The 14,581-nt window shown below is 39.5% G+C and overlaps 1 protein-coding gene across 8 annotated transcripts in view; it reads right to left on the bottom strand.

The window, feature by feature from the left end:
* Erc1 (ELKS/RAB6-interacting/CAST family member 1) overlaps nt 1–14,581 on the bottom strand; it is a 286,731-nt gene that overhangs the window by 157,046 nt on the left and 115,104 nt on the right. For 5 of the 8 annotated variants that reach the window (XM_032905794.1, XM_032905787.1, XM_032905789.1 and 2 more), the window contains one exon: nt 9,148–9,159. The exons of the other annotated variants lie outside the window; for them this stretch is intronic. In XM_032905794.1, coding sequence (XP_032761685.1) covers nt 9,148–9,159 — 12 coding nt within the window. The remainder of the gene's footprint in view (nt 1–9,147; nt 9,160–14,581) is intronic. 8 annotated transcript variants of the gene reach the window in all.

Raw genomic sequence — 14,581 nt, 5'->3', positions numbered from 1 at the left:
CAGTTGCAACAAGACTAGGCACACCCCCTTACAGTAAGGACGGGCAAGGCAACCTAGTAGAAGGAAAAGGGTCCCAAAAGCAGGCAGAAGAGTTAGACAGCCCCTGGTCCCACTGTTAGGAGTCCCACAAACTCATCAAGCTACACAACCGTAACATGTGCAGAGGGCCTAGGTCAGACCCATACAGGCTTCTCTGTGAGCTCCTAGGAAGTAGATTCTGTGGGTTTCCTTGATACCTCTGGCTCCTACAATCCGCCCTCTCCCTCTTCTACAGGATTCCTAGTGAGTTTCTTCATCTGTTCCCATTAGTTGCTGGATGAAGCCTTCCTAGGTGTCTGTCTATGTCTGTGTATCTGTCTGTCTCTATCGCTCTCTGTCTCTCTCTCAAATTGTCTAAAACTTTTCTCCCAGCACATGAGCTATTTCACGAATTGCTTTAAGACTCACTTGTATTTAGCTACCGTTGGACAGCATACAAAGTCTTTGAATTCAGAATCAATTAATTCTGACAAAGATGCTAGGAACACACAGTGAGGAAAGACCGGTTTCTTCAATACACAGTGCTGAAAAGCTCCGTCTATACGAGGAACAATGGGCTTGAGCCCATATTTCCACATGGGAAATAAAATAAACTCAAGCCATATATAAATTAAAATTAGCCATATAAGTTAAAAATTAACTCAAGCCATAATTAAAGATTTAAATGTGAAACTAAAACCTACCAGAAGAAAACAAAGAAAAGAATTTCATAACAATAAGCATTATATTTGTTTGGATCAAAAGTACTCTCTACACAGCAAAGAGATTCTCTCAAACTAAAAAGTTGGTCCACGTCAAACAATAGAGGAAAGAGAATCTTATAAACAGAATGGCAGAAAATATCTGCAAACCAGAAAATAAGCCTGGTAAGGAGTTAATATACAAATTTAAAAAACAACTCATTTCAGTAAGGAAAACAGTTAAGAATGGGTAAAGGATGTTGGACGGTGGCACACTCGTACTAGCTATGTGCAGGCTGAAGTCTAAGAATCACGTGAGTGCAAGACCAGTCCAAAAAAGGCACGAAAGCAGCCAACTTAAAGAAGGTGAGGTTGGGTTTGGGGAGGGCGGTAAATGAGCGAAAGATTTGACATTCTACAAACAATACAAACACCGATGTTTATATAGGGAAATGCTCAATAGACAAAGGAATAACTGTATATACATAGGAAAACATTCAACATTATAAAGAAATGCAAATCAAACATACAAGATAGCACCTCTTATATCGACTCTTACAATGGCTATAACAAAAACAACAGATAGCAAGTGCTGGTGGGGATGTGGACAAAACAGAATCCTGGTAACTGAAATAACCACTATGGAAATTTTTAGGGCAGATCCTCAAAAAAAACTAAAAACGTGCCACACGAGCACCCTAGACGCTGAGAGGGAAGAAGAGACCACAAGCTTGAGACCAATCTGGCTTATATAAAGAAATCTCAGGTCAGTTTCTACTGTATAGGATGACCCTGTCTGAAAAACAAAACCAACAAACCTATATACTCTTTAAAAAAGAACTGTGCAGGCCTGCCACCCTCAGAGCCTGCCTGACAACAGAGTGGGATCAGGGTCAGCCAGGCCAACTTAGTGAGACTCTGCTTCAGGTAAGATGTAGGCCCATCAACGTGCCATTGTGGGTAGGAGAGAGCTTACCAAGACCATCGCCCTTGTGCAGTTAATGTTTGCTAAGGAACAAGGAGTCCAGAGGAAATGGGGAATTAATGGCATTGACAACAAAATAAAAATTTATCCTGTGATAGATTTGTCCACACCACTGAAAAGACAGTAACACTTCACTTTGTCATATGAAGAAGTATTTACAGGACAACACAAAAACATTACCCTCAAAGGAAATAATATTACATTTGATTTTCCAACTTCATAATTTTGTTTTAGCATTTCCAAAATATAGTAGTCTACCAATTGATAACAAGAAGATTGGGGACTTCACATTAGAAAAGTCAAAGAAATTAAGAATAATTTGGTTTTTATGAGTCACACAGTTTATTTTCAAAATTCTTCTTAGACTTTTCACATACTATATACATAAATTCCTTTCACTTTTTATCAGAGAGTTATTCCAGACGGCGCTGGCAGCTAGTGATGTCTGTTGCAAGGCCTGATTATTAAAGGCACTGTGACACACAAAATAAGGAACCCACTTAAAACCACTAGTTGAGTTTTTGGTTAAAGGCATATATTACAGGCTGAATATCTGACCCAGTCAAAGCTGCATTACATTTCAGCACTTTTAAAATCATAATTATATCTTAAAGTAAAAAAAGAAGATAAATTTGCTCCTTACAAACAACACAGAACTAGGTCACAGTTTTGAATTTTATTTCAGAATAAGATTTAAGAAATCCATTGCTCATAATCTAGTCTACCCTATACCTCATTTATATGTGTTTTAAAAATACTTACATTTTGATTTCCAAAATACTGGATATAACATTCACATGACTTTATTAATTCGAAAAAGTATAATAAAATTCTTACAACACAGAGCATGTACCCAAACATCACTGTGCATGCACACACAAGGAAGATTTTAAAAGATCAGAGTGTTTTTGTTTTTATGAGTCTTTTTCTTGATTTTCTAAACAAATTATTTTTAGCTTCTTTTTAGCAATAAGATAGTAGGACGCAGTCCACATTCTACATGTGGTTCCCTATCCTTTGTTTTAGTTCGTGTTCATTACTGTGACATTCTAAAGACTGAGTGTAACCACTGCCCGGCATCTTCCTCCATGGGCTTTGGCTGCCTTGGCGTGTGTGTGATGAATGTGAGCACGGATGTGTGCATACTATATCCACAGAGTAACCACCTGTGAGGAGAGCACAGGGTGTTTTTTACCTCACTAAACACCCTTTTCACTTATTTTCTTAGTATGGGACATAAAAAGAAATATCAAAAAAAGTTAGTAAAATATAAAGCATTTCTTGAATGTATAGCTAGAAATATATATTACAAAACCTCACAACTGTGGAATAGAGATTTTCATTCTTTCTTTCCCCCTACAAACTAAACAGTAAATAATTTTATTTAAATCTAAGTACATAAGAAAATGTTAGGAAATCCATAATGTACTTAGAAAAAAAGAATTCCAATAGTTTTATAAGATTTTTTTTAAAAAAAACTAAGATTTTGGTTATATTTGGATGAATCTGAGTTAAATTTAGGTAAATGCGTATTTTTTATCATTTTCAATCAGGAGAGAATTGAGTGTGATTAATATGATAACCTTTACTAAAAGTCACAACTGATCATTTCCCAGGATGACAATAAACAGTGAGATAATCACTGACAGACATAACTGCACCATCATCTGATGGGAGCAAACAGAAGCCTAAGACAGGAGAAAACAGAGAGATGAAGGAAATACACATGTATTCTCCATGGTCACCAAAGAATTTATAAGATGCTCATTTCCAAACTGCGGTCTGCATATTAGTGAGGGCTGTGCCCCTGTGTTTGTTATTACTGCCCTAACTCCTACCACTTAAACCCAATCCTAAATGGGCTCTTTTATTAAGCCATAACTACTCTTGGCCTCCTAACTACCATACCAGTAAAAATTCCACTTTTGACATGATTCATTTCTATGTTCAGGCGACCACATACATGCCCTTATTAACCTGCTGATCGTGGCTTCTGAGAGCTAGCAAGATGCTCGCCACCAAGCCGGACAAATGGAATTCACCTGCTGGGACACACGTGGTGGAAAGAAAGAACCAACTTTCACAAGTTGGCCTCTTAGGTCCACACAATGCATTGTGACACGAATGTTAAAGTACGTATGTACTATTCCCCCCCCACACACACACAATAAATAAGGAAAATGCCTTTGTAGAGTCTAAAGCCAAAATTGGACATGCTGACACAATTCTGGTCACAGTTTTTTGCAGTATTGAGTCTCTGGAAATCAATACATAGAGCATGTAGACTTACATGATCATTTCAGTTGGTGCAGAAAAAAATCTTTATAAACATTCAGCATTCTTATGTGACAGTGGCTCCCCACCCTGAGGAACTGAGAACAGGAGGAAATGCCTCAATGTAACAAAGCCTATGCACATGTCGACTGCCCAGCCACTCCTGGAAGCCATCCAGTGTGTTCCCAGGAAATGGACTTTTAATATAGTGCTGAACATGGTTTTAAGATTTTTATTGAGAATTTTTGTGTTCATATTCAGTAAAGGAAATTGCTCTATAATTTTATTTTCTTAAAACCATTCTTTATCTGTGTGTGTGTGCGTGCACCCACTTACTATGGTACATAGGAAAACTCAGAAGGCAACTCTGAAAGCTGATTTTCTTTTTCCACTGTGGATTCTGAAGATCAACCTCGGATCATCATGGCTGTGCTACCAGCTCTTTTACCCATGAACCACTGCTCCAGACACTGCAGTCCTTCTTTTCCCCTTGTGCCCTTATCTAGATTTGGTTTCAGTGTAACAAATAACTTCATAAAATAAGGTTGGTAGTGTTCCTTGTTTTTCCGATTCATAGAACAGACTGGAAAGCATTGATGGTCCTCTTCTTTACTATGTTTAAACACACTTATTTTTAGTGGAGACACATGGCATTATTTTGCCCTTTAAGAAACAATGTCTCCGGGGCTGGGGATTTAGCTCAGCGGTAGAGCGCTTACCTAGGAAGCGCAAGGCCCTGGGTTCGGTCCCCAGCTCCGAAAAAAAGAACCAAAAAAAAAAAGAAAGAAAGAAAGAAACAATGTCTCCATTCCAAATAAATCATGATCAAAATGAAGAGATCAAGGTTATCAGTCCTAGTGTCATGACAAGCAGCGGCCCATTATGGTGACGGGTGATCAAAAAACGTCCAAAGAAATTTTACAGCTTGTTAACATTTTTCCATATCTAAATGATCTGTAAAGAAAATTATATCTGATTGGGCATAGGTGAACACCTTTAATCACAGCACAAAAAAAGACGGAGGCAGGCAGATCTCTGTAAGTTCAAGGCCAGCTTATTCTACATCATGAGTTCCAGACCAGACTACAGATGAAACCTTCTCTCAATTAAAAACAAATAAAAATAAGAAAATCCTATATGGAATCCCACTACCCTTTTGTGTGGTAGTCCAGAAGAACAAGCATGCCATCTGGATTCATGTTTCAACCAATAAAAAAATGGCAGATACTAAAGTTAGCACAAATGAATTGAATTTGATTTCTTCTGACTCACCTGTCATAAAAGATTTTGCCTTTCTTAGCCTCTGTTCTTCGTGTTAGGCTTTTGGGGTGAATTAATGTAATTTCTTTTGCAAGTTTTTTTCCAACGGGTGATGGTCCTGTTCCTGACAATGTCTAGCCATTAATTACTGTATTTTCTGAAACTCTGCCATCAGACTTTAGCAGAGATATTTCCAGCAATGAGTAAATCACCCATCAGTCCTACTGACATCATGCCTTCCCCCAGCTATGGTTCACAGAAATATCGGAGAAGGAACTAGTAGATGACCATAATGACAGCTGGAGGGACACCATGGCAGTAATAGCTTAGAAGCTCAGAGTAAGTACAATGCAGGCAGAATGGTAACTAGCAGGAGGGTGTGTGTATGTATATGAAAATGTAGACAGTCTTGACTTCAAATATCTAGTAGATATTTCATTATGTGGTAGCTTTTACTTGAGAAGCTCCATCATGACTCACTATAGATGCCCCAGTAGTGTATCTCTTCTACTGGTTTAACTCTGGTAGGTGTTCTGTGTATAGAACCTCGACCATCTCTAGACTCTCTATTTTAGTGTACTATAGGTCCTCAAAGTATTCCCTAACAATTCTTCAAGTTTCATGGGAATCTATCATTATTATCTTTAGTATACTTTTTAATTTTATACTTTGACTTCTTCCCCCCGCCCCCACCAGCATTTCCTGTCCCTCCCTCTGTCTTCATATGGAACAACTGTCCCTGTATGTATTTGCTTTATGAAATTAAGTACATCAACACTCTGCTAAGTATTTGTAACCATTATACAATCATCTTTGAACTGTCTCCTTATAAATAAGTAGTAACCTTTTTTTATCTTTTATAACTTAGGCTTGAGGTCTACTTTGTCAGATATAAGAATGGCAATTTTTGGCTATTTCCTGTTTCTAATTGCTTTGTATACTTACAACTTTCCATTTTTTAACTTATATTCTGTGTGTAATTTTGCCAATAAGATCTACCTCTTGTAAACAACGAAGGGCTTGATTTTAATTTCTTTATATTAAGGAGAGGGGAGTTAAATTTTATTTATATTTTATGTATATGGGTTTTACATTCATTTATGTATGTACAGCACATAAGTGTTAAGTGTATGCAGAGCCCAGATACCATTATCAAATCCCTGGAACTGGAATTATGTAAAATTGTAAACCAGCACACACCAGTGCTAGGAATGGACCCGAGCCGTCTGCAGGAGAGGCAGACATCTTAACTGCTGAAGCATCTCTAGTGCCTGGCTCTTGAAGTCTCATTCACTCAATTGGTTTCCAGTCTTCTCTGTGAAACTGGGAGCATTAACATTTAGGATACTACTAAAATGGCTTCTGTACTTTTGATGATTATTTTCTTGGTTGGTATTTTAGTTTCTGCTTCATGATAAACACTAAGACCAAAAACAACGTGGGGGAATTGCTCACTTCATCTCTATGTCTAAGTAACCGGCTATCACTAAGAAACAGGGCAGACACCTGGAGGCAGAAACAGAAGCCAAGATCATGTAAATCGTGGAAGGGTGCTGCTTCCTGGCTGGCTCTTTAAGGCTTGCTCTGACTCCTTTCTTACAGCATCCAGAACCACCCGTCTAAGAGATGCACGAGCCACAATAAGCTTTGCCCTCCTTCATCAATCAAGAAAATGCCCCACGCGTAGGCTAATCAGGTGGTGGCATTTCTTCAAATGAGAGTCCCTCTTCCCAAAAGCCTCTAATTTATGTCAAGCTGACGTAAAACTTGCCAGCAGAGCACGAGGAAAAGCGTTTCTTTTTCCTTGGCTTACCTTGGGTGAGTACTGACTTACCTAGATGGGTATGTTTGACTATGCTCTAGTTCTTGTTTGCTACTCTAGTCCTCATGAGACTTATTTACTGCTATACTCTAGAGCTGCGACTGGCTCCCTCCCCTTCCTTCCTCCTGTGTATGGAGTGCCTCTAAGTGCTTTCTGTAGTGCTGGTTTTCGTTAATAGTAATTGCTTTCATTTCTACTCATCTTGAAAAGTCTTTATTTCTCCATCAATGTATTCAACAAATTTAATAATCTAGTCTGACAATTATTTTCAGGATTTAAAGGATAGAGTTCTATGCCTTCCTAGCTTTTAGGGTTTCTGTTGGGAACTCTGAAGTTACTGCAGTGAGTTTGTCTATGCACATGAACTGTGCCTTTCTCTGGGAGCGTTCCATAGCTGCCTTGCTCTGCAGTTTGCACATTTTAACTAGGGCATCTCCTGGCACGCTGTCCTTCTGATCGCGTCTACCTCAACTTCTAAATATCTCTCCTACATCCCTATTTTTCCCTCAATGTAGAAATTTTCTGATTTGATTTAATTGAATGTTTATTCTATGCCTCAAATTTTTTTTTCTCAGTTTCCTTTTCTACTGAATAGATTCCCTTGGTTGCTTTCTTATTCATGGCCCAAAGTTCCTGGCTGCTTTGTCTAAATGCACTTTTCTCCAACTGTGTCTTCTGGTGCTGATGTTTCCCCTCACGGTGACACTGGATGCTGGTGAAGCTTTCCACTCCATTTTTTATTTAGTTTTTTTTTTCCATTCTCTTTTCTGAAAATTTTCTCACTAAGTTTTTCAATTTCTCACCCATACCATTGGTTTTCTTATAGATCCCAAATGTATTTCCTTATCTCATTCTTTTGTTTTTGGAATCGTCTTTAAATTTCTAGACGTGGTATTGTGAATTCTTTGGAATTCCCACTATTTCTTCATCTTTAGTTTCAGTTACTGAGGAACTGCAGGCTCTGGGAGGTTCCTACGAGCTTGCTTTTCCATGCTGTTTTTGTCTTTCTATTTTCTGATGTTTTATGTAAAGAGTTGGGAAGGTTTTTACAAGTTTATTTCCCCCATGAATGGGTAGTCTTCCTTCTGTTAATGATCACTGCTACTAACAGTAGACAGAAGCAGACAGCAGTGAGGAAGCTGACAACAAATCAATATTAAAGTGAAACAAAAAGCAGCTGGGTTCATTTTCAGTCCGAGAATGGAGTCTTGTGAAAAAAGTGCCATGAAAACAAGGCCATTTTCCCTGGGTCCCTGTGCTCTAGTGCTACTCAGTGCAACTCGTTTAATCTTTACATCTGAGCGCCATCCAATCTTATAGAGCAAACCTACACATGAGAAGTCTAGGAAAACCCAAATAATCTGGGGCCACTTTTCAATCTGGAGTTCATATAACATAAAGAGACAGGAAGATCAGAAATGTAAAACCAATGTGGGTTACCTCCTTAAATGCCCTGTCTGGAAAAGCACACCTAAAACAGAACATCACAGCTAAACATCGTCACTCAGCTGCCTGGACCTGGGGCAATCATTTTCTTTGTGCCTACTTCTCCATGAGAAAACAACCTCCCCTGCCTACCTCTAGCCACTCAATATCAAGAGATGGGCGCTTTCATAAACAGGAACTACATATCACTTCATTATTCTGATAAGAAAATTGCTAGGTAATGTATATGACATAAGCAAGCTTATAATTTTAACTCTATCATAATTTTATACTTCAATTTACCTTATTATTGTTCCTTTAACACTGCTTAAGTTCTTAACCACAACATTGCTAATAAAGTGCTACCAAGATGAGAACACGCTCTCCTGTGCTATCCCCTGGTGACTCTTTACATCCTCAGTCCTTTCAGTAAAAGCCCACTCAGGCATGCATTCTGAATATTCTCACTATCTTCCAAAGAACAAAAGCTTCCGTTCACTGCTATGCAAAGCTTACTCTCTTGCCATTTTGTATTCTCAGAACTAGATCTAGGCATCACTCTCCTGGAATACATTCTATTATTTTAGTCCCTATTAGAATAGAAAATAACGTTAGTAAATGAACCTCAATTAAATTCTCTGTTTTATAGCAAGCATACTGACCTTGAGGTGAGACTGAAGAAAACAGCAAATCCAGGAAGAAAACGTGAAAGAGAAAGTTAGAAAGAATTAATGAGGACAATACTTAAAAATGTTAACATTCAAGAATAGGGAAAGGCATAACACATGAAGAGGACAGGATCATGCAGATTCTTCACAGCTGCTAAAAATGAGAATTTGAGATCACAACAGATATGTTCCCTATTAGAATTTAATACTTTGATAAAATTCTTTTTAAATGTTTGTCCAACATTAACCATTTCTTGGGGAGAACAAAGCAAATTTCTTTTTTTTTTTTTTTAAAAAAAAGGATGTATGTTGTCAATTCTCTCATTTAAAGCTAAAACGGGCATTAGCTGTGGTTTGGGTTATAAATTCATGTAATCATTTTGCATGTATATGTGTAGGCATGTGTATGGAAGTCACATGACAACTTGTAGGAGCCTGTACTCTGACTGCACCATGTGGGCTTCTGAGGACCAAGCTCAGGTTATCAGGCTTGGTGTCAAGTACCTTTACCAGCTGAGCCGTCTCTGGAACTGGCATTAGAGGTTTCACGCTGGACATCAGCATTCAGTCCGCCGAGTTTTTCACACTCCTCCTTAAGACTATTTACTCCCTCACCACCCTCACCACCCTATTTCGTGAAGAGAACTCAACTAATCCAAAAGGGGAAAGATAAAAAACAAAAACAACACTGACAGCTTCTGTTCTTCTTAGATTATAAAACTAATATCCTTAAAAGAATTTGAAATAATTATCTCAAAGTCAATTTTTTCTTAATGAAAACTGATAATAATCAATCCAAATCTGCTAAATTCCCTGAATAAAACAATCTAACAACGATGGACAACAATGGCTCTGTTTTGGGGCCAGAGAGATGGCTCCGTGGTTAAGAGCACCTACTATTCTTCCAGAGGTCCTGAGTTTGTTCCCAGCAACCACTTGGTGACTCACAACCATCTGTAATGAGATCTGATGCCCCCTTCTGGTGTGCATGAAGGCAGCTATAGAACTCATATACATAAAATAAATAAATAAATATTTTAGAAAAAGAATGGCTCTATTTAAAACTTTTCATTTCCAATATTGTCCAGCATTAAGACCTGCAAAGCAGCCATATTGAGCAGTGCTCCACAGCACAACTGTTCTGTGAGTCATTGCTCCCTTTTATGATAGGCAGGTCTCGTTTTCTGAAAAGTAGTCAGTGTAAGGGAAAGCAGTGACTACCTCCTTGGCAGTTAAGATTTATGATGCCCAATGTCACCATGATTGTTTTCATGACCTGATTTTTACTTTAAGAATCAAAAGCAGAGCATCCGTCTCTCTCTGCCCCCTAACTGTGGACACACTGGAACCAATGGCCTCATTTCCACCACAATCCTTCCCAACATGATGAACTGCACTCTCAAACCATGAGCCAAAATAAATCCTTCTTCCTTTAAATTGCTTCTTGCAAGAAATCTGGTTACCACAACTAAGTAACTAATACAGCAAATTGCTACCAAGGAGTGGGACTGTTGATGTAATAAACTTGACCATGTGGTGTTTAGCATTTGGAACTGATTTGTGAAAGTAATGTGGAAGAGTTTGAAGCAGGATGCTAGAGAGGTCCCAGAGCGTACGCCAAGACTAATGGGCCATTCTGGTAAGAGTTTGGAAGACCCAGATGCCAACAGAAATGCAGACAGTAAAGGCCTGGTAGAAAGGTTTCAGAGGGAAATTAAGACTATCACAGAGTGGGCTTTAGCCCCCTCATACTCTGGCAAGTTTTTTTCTTCTGTTCCACCATGTCATATAAACTTAAGTGAGGGTGAATTCAAAAGTAATGGACTAAGCTGTTTGGCAGAAGAAATCTCAAGATCATATAACATACAGATTGATTTCTCTTCCTCAGATTTATAGTAAAACAGAGCAGAAATACATGGAAATATATTTCTTAAATAAATGCACTTAGGCAAGAAAGAAACGTAAGTGAGTTCAAAGTTACAGACAAAATGAAAGTAGAGGAAATAGGTGTGATTATTAAAATGATTAATGTAACTAAGGAAGAACCTCACATTCACGCTTGAATAAGAAAGGTTCCCTGAAGACAACATCTCACTATCTAAGGCTCCAGAGCTTGCAAAAATGCATTCACTTGAAAGACAAGACTGAATGGAGAGTGGAAATAAAGGGACTGAATAGCCGCTACCTAGGGAAATGGTTTCCCAGGCTCAGCTGCCAAAACACAGAAGCATTAGAACCATGGATGAGCTACACATGGTCTGTGCAGCAGAACTTGGCATCACTGTCCGTGTAGCTTCCAGACTCACAAAATTCAAGTGTGGTGGCGTCCTAGAGGCTTGAACTAAGATGCCCGAGAAACACTTGGATCGACAGTACACAGCAGAGTTGGATTGACTGCAAAAGAACCTTAAAGCCAAAGAAGAAAGCTATACAGGTAGGAAGAGTATGAATGGAGACTCCAGGACGTCTAAGATGCCAGGTTTGTGAGACTTATATGGAGGAAAGTTATAGGCAAAGAGTGGAGTTGGTCTGAGGGAGAGAGGGAGAGGGAGAGGCAGAGGGAGAAGCAGAGGGAGACGGAGAGGGAGAGGGAGAGGGAGAGGGACAGGGACAGGGAGTAAGCAAGAGGGAGAGGGAGAAGGGGAGGGAGAAGGGAGAGAGAGAGGGAGGAAGGGATGGACAGAGGAAGGAACAGAGGGAGAGAGCGCTAAAGGGTGGGGCTACCCAAGGCAGTAGGAGTCCAAATGACTCCATCACAAGCCAGCAACCAACAGAACTGTAAGATATGGTGTTTGTGCAAATGGGTTTCAATGCTACTTTAGTCCATCTTCCCATATTATGTTCAAGAGGCTTTATAGTTAGGTGTTTGTTTTGGTTCATTAATAAATATTTGTGGGGGCTGGGGATTTAGCTCAGTGGTAGAGCACTTGCCTAGGAAGCACAAGGCCCTGGGTTCGGTCCCCAGCTCCGGAAAAAAAAAGAAAAAGAAAAAAAAATAAATAAATATTTGTGTCTGTGTGTGTGTATGTGTGTGCGCGCGCACATGTACGGGGACAGGAAGACAACTGGAAGAAGTCTCTCCGTCTACCTGGGGCTCACACTCTGGTTGCCATGCTTGGCAGCAAGTGCTTTACCCACTGAGCTCCCTTGCCCTTGGACATAGGGCTTCTGAGCAATATTAGAACTAGTGCGATTGGTCATCAGTACAGATAAACTGAAGATATCTAGCATTCTGAGATATCCATGAGCCTTTGAAGAACAGAGATGAAATGTTCTGATTTTAAATATATATTTAAAGGGAGTAGATATATGATAATTAAACTTTATTGTTAATGTGATTTGATTTACAGCCATGTTTTGAGGAGAGGTTTAGCTGAAAAGGGAAGATCTATCCATAGGGTAGAGTTGCAGACTGAAAAAAAGAAAAGAAAAAGCTGAGAGACAGGAAGGAAGGAAGGATGTTTTTTAAATGGAAAAGAAAGCATCGATCTTTATTTCTATCAGCTTCCTAAATGCCAATGCAACGTGAGCAACCTCTCACGTTACCTTTGCTCCCTGCCATGGCGAACTACACTTTACCTTCACACCTTACAAATAAATAAATAAATGGAATTTAGTTTGTTCTTAAATTTAAAAAAAATGAGGATATGGAGAAAGAGGAACACTCCTCCATTGTCGGTGGGATTACAAGCTAGTATGACCATTCTGGAAATCAGTCTGGAGATTCCTCAGAAAATTGGATATAGTTCTACCTGAGAACCCAGCTATACCATTCCTGGGCATATACCCAAAAGATGCTCCAACATCTAACAAGGACACATGCTCCACTATGTTCATAGCAGCCTTATTTATAATAGCCAGAAGCTAGAAACACAGAAGTCCCTCAACAGAGGAATGAATACAGAAAATGTAGTACATTTATTTATACAATGGAGTACTACTCGGCTATTAAAAACAATGCTTCATGAAATTCTTAGGCAAATGGATGGAACAAGAAAATATCATCCTGAGTGAGGTAACCCAGTCACAAAAGAACACACATGGTATGCACTCAATGATAAGTAGATATTAGCCCAAAAACTCAGAATACCCATGATACAATTCCCAGGCCACATGAAGCTCAAGAAGAAGGAAGACCAAAATGTGGATGCTTCAGTCATTCTTAAAAGGGGGAGCAAAATACAGGAGGAGTATAAAATACATGGGCAACGAGTGGAGCAGAGACTGAAGGAAAGGCCATCCAGAGACTGCCCCACCTGGGGACCAAACCCAGTTATTATTGCTGATGCCAAGAAGTGCTTGCTGACAGGAGCCTGATATAGCTGTCTCCTGAGAGGCTCTGCCAGAACCTGAGAAATACAGATGTGGATCCTCCCAGCCAACCACTGGCCTGAGCACGGGGTCCCCAATAGAGGAGTTAGAGGAAAGACTGAAGGAGCTGAAGGGGTTTGCAACCCCATAGGAAGAACAACAATATCAACCAACCAGACACCCCAGAGCTCCCAGAGACTAAACCACCAACCAAAGAGTACACATGGAGAAACCCACATGCATATGTAGCACAGGATGGCATTGTCAGACATTAGTGGGAGGAGAGGCCCTTGGTCCTGGGAAGGCTTGATGCTCCCAGTGTAGGGAAATGCCAGGGCGGGGAGGTGGGAGTGGGTGGGTGAATAGGGGAGCAGCCTCATAGAAGCAGGGGGAGGGAGGATGGGATAGGGGGTTCCAGAGGGGATACTGGGAAAGGGGATAACATTTGAAATGTAAGTAAATAAAATATCCAACTAAAAAAATTATGCTTTACTAAACAAGTCTAATTCAATATACACTTAGAGCCAAAGTTTAAGGTCATATAGGATTTAAAAAGTAAGGATAATACTTATCTCCCTTATAAAAGAAAAAGAAATGAAAACAGACATAGAAGCCAGGTGTCCACACCTGTAATTCTGAGGCAGAAAGATCAAGAGTTCAAAACCTGTGGGGGCTTCGAAGAGACCTAGACTCAAATAAAGAAGGTGGGTGCTTGGGAGATGACTCCGTGGGTAAAGAGCACAAGCATGAGGGTCTGAACTCGCGTCACTAGCAACCTTGTAAAAGCTAAAAATGCTGGCACACATCTGTAACCCTACTGTTTGAGAAGAGAAACAGGCAAGTCATCGGCTGGCCACCCTTGCCAAGGCTTGATGAAAGACTTTCCTGGTCTCAAAAAACTAAAATTATTAGAGAGTAAAAAGGAGGATGACCTATGACTTCCACATGTGCTAAGGACAAAAACGCCAACCTCATTTAGGCACACTTGGCACTAAGGTACATTTTAGGGATTCAATATACCTTTATATTTATACCTTTGATACATATATCAAACAGTGTCAAATACATGGGTTAAAGTCAAATATTGGTCAACCCACAGACACATAACAGTTCCTAA

This window comes from Rattus rattus, chromosome 6, assembly GCF_011064425.1.
Source record: "Rattus rattus isolate New Zealand chromosome 6, Rrattus_CSIRO_v1, whole genome shotgun sequence".
Classification (NCBI taxonomy): Eukaryota; Metazoa; Chordata; class Mammalia; order Rodentia; family Muridae; genus Rattus; species Rattus rattus.
Note: the sequence above shows the minus strand (reverse complement) of the source record. Positions and strands in the feature narration are given on the sequence as shown.